Source organism: Trachurus japonicus, chromosome 16 (genome assembly GCF_045865225.1).
Source record: "Trachurus japonicus isolate A0001 chromosome 16, Traja_1.0".
Classification (NCBI taxonomy): domain Eukaryota; kingdom Metazoa; phylum Chordata; class Actinopteri; order Carangiformes; family Carangidae; genus Trachurus; species Trachurus japonicus.
This window is the reverse complement of record NC_140922.1, coordinates 37,050,680-37,065,188: the sequence shown is the minus strand read 5'-3', so window position 1 is coordinate 37,065,188 and position 14,509 is coordinate 37,050,680. Positions and strand designations below refer to the sequence as shown.

Here is a 14,509-nt window from a genome sequence, read left to right as displayed (position 1 = left end):
CAGTGTGAGGTCAGTTTATCCACATGAGGCTGTTTAAGCTCCACATGTGTGATCTGTGACCGGTTCATCACAGAGACAGCAGCTGGTCTGCAGAGCTGCTGGGCCGGCCAACCTCCGTCCTCATCCCGGGGGAGAAAACCATCGCTGATTAACTTACCCACAGGTTTTTAGAGGTTTACCACCGGCTGGTTACATTATTTCTAGGAGATAAATGTTGGTCTCAGTGATGAAATCTAACAGCTGTATCAGTAGCATTAGTTAGTCTGAATGTAAAGTGAAGCTTCCTGTGTGTATTGGACAGAAGAGCAGCGCTGCCTCGGGGCTCTGGAGCCTACGGACACAAACCACCACATTTACATCAAGGAATACATGTTTTACTATCAACACATCAGTCTGCAGTAAGTTTTATTTTATTAAGTTATATAACATGGCAGCACTTTTCATTTGTACATTTTCTGACCTACATATTTTTGTGATTGGTGCGTTGCAGCCAGAGGATTGTGGGATTTGTAGTTTTTGAACGATCGCAGACAAAATCTTTACTCGCTCAGCACGCTAGGGCTGTCCAATGAGAGTCATAGTGTGTGTTGTAGCTGTGTGTTAACAGTGTGTAGTCTACCTGATCTCCTGCTTCAGAGCGTGTGTAAACAGCTGCAGCAGCAGGAAAGCTTCTCTCTGGTCTGATCCGTAGTTGAACAGACTGAACACCAACATCTCCAGGAAGGAGGAGGAGCCAGAGACAGGAAGCAGGAAGAGCAGCTGGGCCAGGTACACCGGCTGGGTCTACACACACACACACACACACATACGTATATATATTATACCAAACGCTTTAGGGAGAACAGGTTTCAGTAGTCGCGGTAAATGAATGCATGGATTTTTTGTTTTTCAATGTAAACCTGTAAAAGGCATGGATCATCACAGCAGCTTTTAACAGTGGATATCACACAGACTGACATCATCCGTGTCTAAAGCCAGCGTTAATAGATCCATGATGCGTTTACCGTAACTATGACAACGACTGAAAACCATGGAAACCTAAACGTACAATTCCTCTGCTCCTCTCTATTACTCAGTAGTAATAGAGTAATAGTAATAGATTACTAGTGTAGTTACCTGCAGCAGGTAGAAGAGGTGCTGGTAGGCCTCTAGCCTCTCTCTATTACTCTATTACTCAGTAGTAATAGAGTAATAGTAATAGAGTAATAGTAGTTACCTGCAGCAGGTAGAAGAGGTGCTGGTAGGCCTCTAGCCTCTCTCTCCTCTGGCGGCTCAGAGCCTTCAGTCCTCTGCTCCTCTCTAGATCCATCATGTCCGACAGCTGCTCCTTGTTCTTCCTGGTCAGCTTCTTGCAGTGGGACACCACTTCCTGTTCACACACAGAGAGAAACATATAGATATATACTAACTAGATATATACCACCACTTCCTGTTCACACACACAGAGACACCAGGGTTTTTCCTGCGTTCAAAATTGCGTGGCGGCCGCCTCCACCTTATTTTGTGCCGCCCCAGCGATATGCAGGGTTTTTTCTGCATTATAAATCTTGAGGCGGCCGCGCGCCTGAATCTTGATTGAAAATCAATGAAAGCTCAGTGGCTGTTTTCAACCAGAGACGTTCTCAACTCAACCGCAGCAGAAGGGGTGCGTTTGATTTAAACTCCGGGCCGGGCCGCAAGGAGACGTTGACGCGCTGCTTGTGTGCCCGCGGGGGCGGGGCTCATCGGGGCTCCGCTCCGCTCAGACGTTGTGCTGAGCGTGAACCAACGCACCGGCGCAGAGCGTGAGAGAGAGGAGGAGACGTGGTGGTGTCCTTTGCTGCTTGGTGACAGGACTTCGCTACCCGTAAAAGCCGACTCCCAATTTACTGCCGGTCCCAAATTTTTAATAACCATGCTAGTGTTTCACCAGCTCTCATCTCCGCCAGTCAGCCTTTTTGGATACTTTTTAAAAAATGTTTTATGTTAATGGGAAACACTGATCAAGCTGTGCTGCGTGCGCACAACTCTCCGCAATATTCCATTGATAAATCACACCGGACCCAAGAATGGTGCAGACATGAACACACCTCATAGGCTACTCCCCCAGAATGCCTCAGCACAACCATATATGGTCAGCATGTGCATAATTAAGTAGCCATGTGCTCTGTGGAGCGGCAACAAAGTAACAACAAACACAGCGGGCGGAGAGCGTGACTCACCCGGAATGGACCTGCCCTCGCTTTGGAGGTCGGTTGTGAGAAAAATGCTGCTGTCCAGACAACTGTGTTTTTTTAAATAGGCTATACTTTTTTTTGTTGTTCTTCATCACGCGATCGACCCACACTGTCTCGATCGCAATCGACGTAATGAGCACCCCTGGTATAAGCATAGTCACGCAGCAATATGGGACTCCCCCCCCCCCCTTCGCCTCAGCCGAAATTTTGGCCAGGAAAAACCCTGGACACATATATAGATATAGATATATACTGACTAGATATATACCACCACTTCCTGTTCACACACAGAGAGACACACATAATATATACAGTGAGTTGTGGTGATGTTAATGGTTGATAGACCTCTGCTTCCCCCTGACCAAGATGGCCGCTACGTTGATGCATCGTTCCAATGGAGCAGCAGCGTCAGAGGAGGCAGCTATGTGTTTATATCTAGAGCTGAGTCACACCTGAGGGGGCGTGGCCAGTCGACCTAAAGGGGGCGTGGCTAGTCGACCTGAAGGGGCGTGGCCAGTCGACCTAAAGGGGGCGTGACCAGTCGACCTAAAGGGGGCGTGGCCAGTCGACCTAAAGGGGGCGTAAAGGGGCGTGGCCGGTCGACCTAAAGGGGGCGTGGCCAGTCTACCTAAAGGGGGCGTGGCCAGTCGACCTAAAGGGGGCGTAAAGGGGCGTGGCCGGTCGACCTAAAGGGGCGTGACCAGTCGACCTAAAGGGGGCGTGACCAGTCGACCTAAAGGGGCGTGGCCAGTCGACCTAAAGGGGCGTGGCCAGTCGAGCTGAAGGGGGCGTGGCCAGTCGACCTGAAGGGGGCGTGGCCAGTCGACCTGAAGGGGGCGTGGCCAGTCGACCTAAAGGGGGCGTGGCCAGTCGAGCTGAAGGGGGCGTGGCCAGTCGAGCTGAAGGGGGCGTGGCCAGTCGACCTAAAGGGGGCGTGGCCAGTCTACCTAAAGGGGGCGTGGCCAGTCGACCTAAAGGGGGCGTAAAGGGGCGTGGCCGGTCGACCTAAAGGGGCGTGACCAGTCGACCTAAAGGGGGCGTGGCCAGTCGACCTAAAGGGGGCGTAAAGGGGCGTGGCCGGTCGACCTAAAGGGGGCGTGGCCAGTCTACCTAAAGGGGGCGTGGCCAGTCGACCTAAAGGGGGCGTAAAGGGGCGTGGCCGGTCGACCTAAAGGGGCGTGACCAGTCGACCTAAAGGGGGCGTGACCAGTCGACCTAAAGGGGCGTGACCAGTCGACCTAAAGGGGGCGTGACCAGTCGACCTAAAGGGGGCGTGACCAGTCGACCTAAAGGGGCGTGACCAGTCGACCTAAAGGGGGCGTGGCCAACCCAATGTGTGCGTTACCTGCAGCGTGTTGCGGTCGTGGTGCGTTACGGTTGCGTTACCTGCAGCATGTTGTGTTACCTGCAGCGTGCTGCGTTACGTTGCGTTACGTTGTGTTACGGTTGCGTTACGGTTGCGTGTTGTGTTACCTGCAGCGTGCTGCGGTCCCGGACCAGCAGGCCGATCTTCAGGTCCATCAGGTCGAGGTCGGCCTCCAGGCGGCGGTTGGACCTGATGCTTCTCACCACTTCCTCTCTCAGCCTCTGTAGCTCCGCCTCCTCTCTGATGTCACCGGCGCCCAGCTCCAGCAGGTGGACGAAGCGCCGCAGCACGGCCAGCGGCGGCGTGTCCGCGTGCACTGGGACAGGAAGAGAAGGGGCGGGGCTTGTTAGTGACCAGAGCAGCAGAGCGGATTATCCAATTCAATCTTATTTATATAGCATTAGATGGATTTAAACAAACACAAGGTTTCCAAAGTGCTGCACAGCAGGATAAAAACACAATAAGTAACACAACAGAAGAACAATAAAACAATGGACACAATAAGATAAAATAAAATACGATAAAACAGAGTTAAAATCAATGAGATAAAAGATAAAACACAGTAAAATCAAATAAAAACAAATCATCAAATTATCAACCAATCAGAGGGCTGCGTGGCGTCGTGACCTCACCCAGCATCCGGTACTGCTCCCGCGCTCGGCTCGCTCTGAAGAACGCCTGGATCTTCACCACGGCAACCACCTGTGGACACGCACAGTTACTACCACACACTGTTACCACGGAGACGGAGCCCTCGTTACTACCACACACTGTTACCACGGAGACGGAGGAGGGGTGGGAGAGAAAATCGATTCACATACAGTAAGTATTGCAATGACGAGTTTTTTTTAATTTTTATATATATATATTGACATTTTTAACTTTATATTATTTATTTATTCATTTTTCTAGAAATCTTACCGCTTTTTTCTATAGGCTATATATATTTTTTATTTTACTGCTTTTGGGAGAATTTTTAGCTGTTTTTTCTAGAAATGTTTAACTGTTTTTGGAGACATTGGTTGGACCACATTTTCCCAGAAATTTCTCTACAATATTTCAACAAATTCACACCATTGGCACTAGTTTAAATTAGTACATTTTTTTAATCTTTTTTTTTTTTTTTTTTTAATAAAAAAAGATAAATGTTAAAATGTTGCAGTTTACCTCCGTCTATATCTCATTCTGTCAGAAAGGTTTTTCTCGACTCTTTTATTTTTGCATCTTTTATGCAGCCCAGGCTTTTGAAAAGAGAGTAAACATATATATTGCTGCTAATAAATCTTAAAAACTGACATGTGATGTGTATTTTCTGGGGGAAATATTGTTCCTGTAATAGTCCGTAGACTCATAATCATTCAACTGTTTCACTGCTGTTAAAAATGCTAAAGACTAAAAATCCAGAAAATCGGCGATATCGTAGAATCGCAATTTAAATCGGCATCCAAAGAATCGTAGAAGAATGGAATCGGGAGAAAAGCCCTAGTTACTACCACACATTGTTACCACGGAGACGGAGCCCTAGTTACTACTGGAGCACCGGAAAAGAGAGTAGTGACAGCATTGGTCAAGTGGAAACGCCCCCTGGTGGCGGATGTGGGTTTTGCAAATGCGCCCAAGAACTGACATCTCTGCAGTGTTGGTGAATGAGCAGTGCGGTATTTTCAATAATTTAAGGACATTTATAGATCACCCACGTTAATAGCATCATCGTGGACCCTTTTACAGATAAATATTAACATATAGTGGCCATTAATTGTTGTGTCACGAATGCTTGCTGTTTTAAATGATACAGATAAGTCCACTAAAGGGTCATACCGTAAGTTTGCGCGCTAAATTCAACTGTGTTAGTTAACTGTTTGCCACTTAAGCCTGTGTTTTCTTTAGTTTGTTTGTTTGGTCAAGCAAGTTATTGTGCTGCTGGCTTTTATTTTATTTCCATTCGAGGCTTTTTATGTTATTTATTTTGACAGCTGGTGGTTGCTTAGCAACGGTAAAGCGTTCGCTCGTCCCCTTCTGTGTGTGACCGGTACGTACTGTGAACAGCTCCGTGTGTTTTTATTAATTATCATTTTTTAAATCAAAATTGGAGGAAAAACTTCACATAATACGTTTTGGGTTTGATTTTGTCACATTTTGTAATGGTTTTTAAGTGTTGTCATCTTTTATTTTGTGTGTTATATCTATGTTTATAAAAAAACAGTTGTTCACATTAATGTTACAATTTAAATTTTGAAATAAATAAATTATAAACATAACTTAATATGACCAAGACACCTAAAAGCAAAAACACAGCAGTTTTCATCAATTTAGCAGCAAGTTGGCAACACACATACATTGGAGTGAATGGGTTTCATCCTGCCACTAGGGGGAGAATAAAGTGACCACGGGAGTCTATGGTGGTGTCGCTACTCTCTTTTACAGTGCTCTAGTTACCACCACACACTGTTACCACGGAGACCGAGCCCTAGTTACTACCACGGCACACTGTTACCATGGAGACGGGCGGTCAGAGGACTCACGTTGCGTCTGAAGAAGCCGAGGCGAGCGCGGTACTTCCTCCTCGCCAGCCACATCTTCACCAGCGACTGGATCTGTTGGAGGACATGATGACATCATCACTGCAGGCCCCGCCCCCTCTCTCTCAGCCACTTCCTGTTTCCTGCTGTCAGGGTCACATGACTACGACCTCGTTACCTTGACGACCGCTCTCCAGTTGGTGTAGAGGAACTGCAGCCGGCGCCGGTACTTCCTCTGCTGGACGAACCTCCTCCACGCCGCCTGAAGACACAGATTTACTTTACTATAAAGGGACAGTTCAACATACTTTAAAGGGATAGTTCAACATTATGTCAAACTGGCCCATTGCCATATTAATCCCTATAGTCATAGCAGTAGGTTCGTTACCTATAAATGTCGGTGCAAGCTGTTTTTAGAACGGCGGAGCAGAGCCGTGAGCTGCTCAGAGCTACGCTACGGAGGCTCATTATGGGATTTCTTGGTTTCCCTCATCATCAAACTCATCAAATACACAATCCAACAACTCAACATCTTACCAAGAATATTTATCTTATTTCTAGTCAAAACAAATCTCATTCTACTTAAAATCAGACTCATCACATTAAAAAGTAGCTTGTTTTTAGACACTTTTTACTTCTTTCAAGCAGATTTTCACTTGAAATAAGTAGAAAAATCTGATAGTGGAGCAAGTGGATTTTTCTACTTATTTCAAGTGAAAATTAGTTTGAAACAAGTGAAAATTATCTAAAAACAAGTTCATTTTTAGGTGGTGAGTCTTATTTTGAAAAGTGAAAAGAGGGGGCGTCGCGTGGCGTAGTGGTTAGAGCGGGCGCCCCATGTATAGAGGCACAGTCCTCGCTGCGGTCGGCCCCGGTTCGAGTCCCGCGTCGGGTGCCATTTGCGGCATGTCATCCCCCCTTTCTCTGCCTCCCCGTTTCCTGTCTGTCTCAACTGTACTATCTATAAAGGCATAAATGCCCAAAAAATATACTTTAAAAAAAAAAGAAAAGTGAAAAGAGATTAATTTTGACTAGAAATGAGACGTATGAGAGGAAAGAGTTTGAGTTTTAGCAGTGCACAATCCAACAACTCCACAACGCTCTGGTGGACAAGTTGTGAGCTGCACATTCACCACGCTATGAGATAATAACACAACGTTACCACACAGAGTTGTTGTAGAGGGAAATACAGAGACTGTTGATGAAAAACTGTCCCTGAAGGCAACGTGCATCAGAGGTTTAGCATGAATTTCCCTCGATGTCCCACATACTACAGTATTATGCACTTGCACTTTCCACTGCAATCCTGCATTTTTATTACCATGGGCTATTTATTTATTGTTTTTTATTTATTCTATTCTCAATGCATTAGTTTTTACTATTTTATGTCTTGATGTTGAATGATGTTGTTTATTGTGCTGAGAAACTGAATTTCCTTCGGGATAAATAAAGTATCTATCTATCTATCTATCTATCTATCTATCTATCTATCTATCTATCTATCTATCCATCTATCCATCTATCCATCTATCCATCTATCCATCCATCCATCCATCCATCCATCCATCCATCCATCCATCTATCTACAGGGTTTCTGCAGGTCATTAAAGTGTCATTAAGTCATTAAATATATTTTGCTAAAATTAAGGCCTTAAATGGCATTAAAAGGCATTAAATCCGATTTTCAAAGGCATTAAAACATTTCTAAAAACTTGATTGATTCATACAGTGAGATTTTGATATCATTACATCCCTGTAGAGCACAAAGAGCAGAAAAATAGGGGGATTATACAGTTAATCTACAGTCAAATTAAACGTGGGTGAAGAAATGGAGAATTTTCTAAATTAATATTTTTAGGTGGTGGCAGGCTACTGTTGACATTCGCTATGGGCAAGTCGGTGCTCCTCTATTGGTGTGAGAAACATGCAGAACCAAGTCATTGGGTGTGTATGTGTATATAGGTAAGTGTATGTATGCACACTAGGGGTGTCATGATTCTCCAAATCCTCGATTCGATTTGATTTTCGATTTTAGGGTCACGATTCGATTCGATTCTCGATGTTTTTTTCTTTTTCTTACAGCACAGAGGCCTATGCTATTTTCAGACTAGTCTAGTCTACGATCATTGGTTTTATTCATCAAATGTTGTACAGTAAATCTTATTTCAAAAGATGGGATACATATAAGTGATGCAATTTCCATAATGTATCACATTAGGCACTATCCTAACCTAAACTAACCCTATCGTCGATCCTCTCTTTGACTTCGATGCTCGAGACCATGACGTAATTTCGAAATCGTGACACCCCTAATGCACACGTATAGTATTTGCAGTCATGGGCATTAAAAATGTTTGAAACGGCATTAAAAAGGGCATTAAAAAGCATTAAATTAGAGTCGGTGGTACCTGCAGAAACCCTGTATCTATCTATCTATCTATCTATCTATCTATCTATCTATCTATCTATCTATCTATCTATCTATCTATCTATCTATCTATCTATCTATCTATCTGACTATCTATCTATCTATCTATCTATCTATCTGTCTATCTGTCTATCCATCTATCTATCTATCTATCTATCTATCTATCTGTCTATCTGTCTATCCATCTATCTATCTATCTATCTGACTATAGTTGTTATGGCAATGGGCCAGTTTGACTAAATGTTGAACTATCCCTTTAAACCACAATGCAGAGGGTTTTTCCTACAGCTGTTAGATGATTGGCTGTTGGTCTGGTTTCTGAGCTGCACCTGAACGACTCTCACCTGGATGACGACGGCGGCGGGGGTCTGGTTGCCTAGGTAACGCCTGCGGGCCTGCAGCCGCTGGCGGAGCAGGAAGCCGCGGCTCGCCGCCTGCAGCCGCACCACGAGGGCGTCGCTGCTCCTCCAGAGGACGCCGCGGCGCTGAGAGGCCGACACGCTGCTCACCACGGCCTGCAGGGGACACGTGACATCACAGTGACATCACAGTGACATCACACACAGTCACAGGTACGGTAGGAAGCGCTCGGAGCTCAGGTGAGTCTCACAGGTACGCAGACATGAAAACTAATATTTCATATCTGAAAGCATCAATCTGATGCATTTTGAGAAGAAATTCAAGCAGAACTACAAGCCAGTATGAGTTTATAATAAAGTATCTATACATGGTCACATCTGGTACTTTTCCAAATACAAAGAGAACACAAAAAATGTCATTATTGACTTTATTTTAATAGAAAATCTTAGAACTATTATGCATCAGTAAATAATCAGTAAATAATCACTGCTGCTGCAGGATTAAAATTGAAATGTCCATCTATATCAATCTGAACTCTTCCTAAATTAAAACATTAGTGGTCTGTTTAAAAATGAATATCAACTTGCTTTCTTGTTATTTTGACCAGTTGTAATTTTTGGGGGAAATTGTTACCAGCTAGTTTATAGAATGAAACACAAACGTTCATTTTACTCTAACACACACCTATTGTTTCCCACACGTAGACCAATGTGGTGCAGAGCCACAGAATCAAGACAAAGACACACATTTACTCTGCTTTTTTTTCCATCAATGCAATATCGTTCTGTTAATTCATCTCCACATAGCGCTCTTTCTCTGTTCACTCACACACAAGTGGTGGTAAAAACGAAACTTACCAACCAGCAGTGTTTGCATTAATTAAACCAACACTAAGGAACTTTTCAACCTTCATAAAATATTTTCATAACTTTTGTGATGATACATCGACTTACAACAAGTTGAATGACACCTCTGTCGTGGTCTGAGGGGGTCTGTATCATTATGGTCTGTATCTCTTTCTCTGGCACTAAGCAGCTTTGAGGAGCATGGTAGGAACCCTGCTCTCACTTTACTTTCACTTTAACTTTAGCGAGTCACAACAAGGAGGGAACAGGCAAAACGGCACTTTAGCAATGGATTATGTTTGTGTTTTCACTTTGAAATGATCCACTGGAAACAGAAACTTAGTTTTGATGTCTTCTGTTCATTTTAATGCAGGATATTTACAGGGCTTCACGCTAGTGCTCATGGGAAATGGAGTCTTCCTTCAGGCAAAACACTACCGCTTTGGTCCACAGGCGCCGCCAAACTCAACCAAAACTGGAAGTTCTTTAGTACTGCTTTAACGAGTCTGTGGCAGCCGTCTCTCTCTAGGATATATTTGGGTCTTTTTCTAAACTTTCCCCTAATGGGATTCTTTTCCCTCACTCAGGACATGTTGAGGAAACAAAACCAGTTGAGTTTGATTCTGTTGCAGTTTGTTCAACCTGTTGTTCATCAAATGACTGGACTGTCGGTCGTCGGAGCTCAGGTGAGTCTCAGTCAGATGTTAATGGTGACTAGTGGACCATCCTACCCATATTCGACTATGGCGACTCCATCTACAGAACTGCATCTCACTCCACTCTCAGTAAACTGGACCCACTCCACCACTCCGCCATCCGTTTTGCCACCGGGGCTCCATTCACCACTCACCACTGAGACCTCTATAACCTGGTAGACTGGACTTCCCTTCACACCAGACGGCTCCATCACTGGTTTCTGCTCATCTACAAAACCATTCTCTGCATCACACCTCTCTTCCCTTCTGCACCTCTCTCACCCTGCCCGCAATCTAAGGTCCAGTGCATTCATCAACCTCTCCATCCCCAAAGTCATCAACCTCTCCATCCCCAAAGTCATCAACCTCTCCATCCCTAAAGTCATCAACCTCTCCATCCCCAAAGTCCGCACCGTCTTTGGACGCAGTGCCTTCCGGTTCGCTGCAGCCTTTGACTGGAACACCCTACAAAACACCTTAAACTCTCTGTCCTCACGTCTCTCTCTGTCTTCAAACAGAATTTACTACATACCACAGTCGACTCCTGCACATGCTAACAGGCTTCTCGTCATGCCCCATTGATTAATTACACTGTATTATATTGTATTTTATTGATTATATTGATATACTGTATGTACTGTTTTGTAGAGAATTTTTCTGTGTAATTTATTAACCTTGTTTCACTTTTAGCACTCCCCTCTCCCTTCCCCCTCAGGCTGCACTTGAAAATAAGAATTTTGTTCTTTTGCTCGCCTGGGTAAATAAAGGTTCTCCTCTCCTCCTGACGGCGGCGGCCCTGGTCTCACCTGGATGTCGTGTGGGTCGAGGAAGAGGCTGTTGTGTATGAATCCTTCAGGACGCTCCCAGCCTCCGTCCAGACGCTGCAGGTGGAAGAAGAACCAGGAGCCGTCGTCCACGCGGACTCGAACCCACGGACTGCGGTTGTCACCTGCACACAGTGACGTCACCACGATGTCGTCATCACTCTGCTCAACCTGCTCTCTGAAGCTGCGTTCACACGTCTAAACTGCATCGTATTATAGCTGCTTAACTATTGTAAAGTGCATTGAGTTTGCCCTGTGCATGCACTTTATAAATAACATTGGGCCTCATTCACGAACCGTTCTTAAGAACAAATTTGTTCTTAAGTCCTACTTACGAAGTTTTTACGAAGATTGTGGCATTCATGAATGTTTTCTTATCCAGAATTTGTTCTTAACTAAGAACAAAATCTACGAACAGTCAGGAGTATACTTACGCACTTTTAAGTGCTGAGACTTCTGCAAAAATAACCGATTATAGCGTTTTCTTTTGTTCTGCAGTTGTATGATATTATATGATTTGAATAAGAATTATTTTCTTATCTTTTATGATGTTTTTAATAATCATATATATTAATAATAATAATTGACAAATCATTGCAGTCTCTTAAAAAACATTATAGACCCTTAATTCATATCAGTTTTGTTGTGCGCAACATACAGCTGCCGATATGATTTATTTTTCCTAATTGCGGGCTGCAACAGTGCACTTACTGTAAGTGTTCACACTACACACAACTGTTTTTTTTTCATATGTGACAATATGATTATATTTATGATGGCACACGTGAGAGTGTGGTCTCTGATAACAACCGAAGAGCTGACGCTACTAAATATTTAGAGCTGACGCTACTAAATACAGCCTAAATATAAATATAAAAATATAAACTAAATATAAGCTTTTTGTTTGTTTCTTTGTCTCATTCCTGCCGCAGTAGCACCACTTCACTACTAAAGTTCTTTTTACGTTTGGAGTCTGGTGCTCCCTCCCAGATTTTCATTTGAGCATTTCAACTTTCTTTCTCCCTTCACCTTCTCTGCTCAGTGCCTGTGGGTGCTGTGTGCACACGGCCCTGCAGTCTCATGCCCTTTTACGGGCATTGATGGGGCCGTTACCTATGCTAATTATATGTTAATTAGACTCACCTGGCACACGCCCTCAACTTACGAGGAGTTGGCATAAGAACACAGCTGCCAACAATTCTGAGGCTTAGGAACGCGTTGATGAATCTGACGTAGGGTTTTCTTAAGGAACTTCTTAAGAACAACTTAAGAAAGAATCTAAGAAGGTTCTTAAGAAGATATTGGTGAATGAGGCCCATTGAATTGAATAATGTTTTTTTGGTCGACCAGTGCTTGGTCGACTATTTGGGGACAGCCCTAGTTATAATTGTTAATGTTAGGCTATATTTAATAAATAATAAATAATAAATGTGTGGCGGCCTGGGAAAACCCGTCGGAAGTCGCTGACGTCCTATCGTGGCAAATGGCCAAAATAGGTGGAAAAGTAGCTACTATTACCACGACTTTGATATTTAGTGTGATTCTGGTACTTTGAACTCCCTACTACATCGTGGTGAATAAATATTTTGAGAAAACAAAACGGAAAGTACTTATTTTTATGTTTTTGTGGCGAGTAAAGCGTTTCATTTCCAGCTGAGCCGCAGCAGCAGCGCTAGAGGAGACAGGTCCGTTGTTATCGTAGAGGAAACATTCAAGGACCCTCGGAAAGCAGAGAATCCCGTGATTCAGATGCTTTTTTACAGCTGATCTTTATCATAAACGGTTCGGGAGTTATAATATGTTGTTGATGTTTTGTAAAACATGTGCAAGTGCTGATTATATGTTCTGTTTGGCATCGATGCTACGCTCGGTTTAGCATCTGTTCCCGTACCACGTGATTACACGCACCCTATACGGTCCCTTCTTGTCATACAGGCACCATTCAAGGACCCTCAGAAAGCAGAAAATCACACGATTCAGATTCAGTTTACAGCTCATCTCTATCATAAACGGTTCAGAAGTTGTTTAATGTTTTGTAAAACACTCGTCTTTAGAGAGTTAAGACAGCAATGTTCTAGTTAAAGCCATTTTTCTCACTTTTCAGTTTTTTGGTCATAATAGATTAAAATGCTCATAACTTTTGATCTGAAAGGGCTATCTCAGTAATTCAACCAGTTTTGAATGGCTGAAAACTTCTAGTTTATGGAAGTATCAAAAAATGAAAATGTCAACATCCCACCATGTGAAGGGTTTTCCCAGACCACCACACAAATAATCCAGTTTTTGCTATCAAAATCTCTTCTTTTTTTAAACCTTAATAAAATTTGAATTGAATCGAATCGTGACTTTGGTGTATCGTTACAAGCCTAGTGATGATGTGATGGTCTACCTGGTGAGTGTGTTGTCATGGTTACCTGGTGAGCGTGTGCGGTGTGTGCGCAGGCCGAGCAGCTCTCTCTGGTACTCGGCGCTGCAGCCGGAGGAGAGTTCCTGCAGCTGCAGCTCAGGAAGAGACAGAACTCTGAGCGTCTGTCGGTCTCTGTCCTCCCTCACGGCCTGGTTCACCGCCGCCGCCGCCAGGCACACTGGGATACAATACACACACACAATATACACACACAATACACACAATACACACACACAGAGAGAAACACAGAAACACGTGCATGAGTCCACTGTGATGCCACCGCCTCCCCTACACACCACACTGCAAAAACTCTACATCTTTCCAAGAATATTTGTCTTATTTCTTGTCAAAATGTCTCATTTCTAGTCAAAACTAATCTCTTTCCACTTCAAATAAGACTCATCACCTAAAAATTAGATCATTTTCACTTTCATTTTTACAAAGTTTCACTTGAAATAAGTAGAAAAAAGTTTTTTGTGCTTGTAATAAGAAAGAAAAACTTGCTCCACTGTCAGATTTGAAGTGAAAAAATGCTTGAAAGAAGTAAAAATTGTCTAAAAACAAGCTGCTTTTTATATAATGACATTAGTTTTGACTAGAAATAGGCCTAAGACAAATATTCTTGGTTAGATATAGGCTAGAGTTTTTGCAGTGAGTCTGGAGGAGAACTCACCACTACACTGCAAAAACTCTAAATCTTTCCAAGAATATTTGTCTTATTTCTTGTCAAAATGTCTCATTTCTAGTCAAAACTAATCTCTTTTCACTTAAAATAAGACTCATCACATAAAAATGAACTTGTTTTTAGATCATTTTCACTTGTTTCAAACAAATTTTCACTTGAAATAA

General features: G+C 43.5%; 1 protein-coding gene across 1 annotated transcript in view; it reads right to left on the bottom strand.

The window, feature by feature from the left end:
- The window catches only part of iqgap3 (IQ motif containing GTPase activating protein 3), a 57,406-nt gene that overhangs the window by 17,846 nt on the left and 25,051 nt on the right, over positions 1–14,509 (bottom strand). Inside the window, exons 17-25 of the mRNA XM_085803209.1 lie at positions 13,668–13,838; positions 11,236–11,378; positions 8,874–9,044; positions 6,280–6,363; positions 6,105–6,176; positions 4,215–4,284; positions 3,690–3,898; positions 1,217–1,369; positions 620–783 (exon numbers count right to left, since the gene is read on the bottom strand). Of these exons, the coding sequence (XP_085659335.1) occupies positions 620–783; positions 1,217–1,369; positions 3,690–3,898; positions 4,215–4,284; positions 6,105–6,176; positions 6,280–6,363; positions 8,874–9,044; positions 11,236–11,378; positions 13,668–13,838 (1,237 nt within the window). The remainder of the gene's footprint in view (positions 1–619; positions 784–1,216; positions 1,370–3,689; positions 3,899–4,214; positions 4,285–6,104; positions 6,177–6,279; positions 6,364–8,873; positions 9,045–11,235; positions 11,379–13,667; positions 13,839–14,509) is intronic.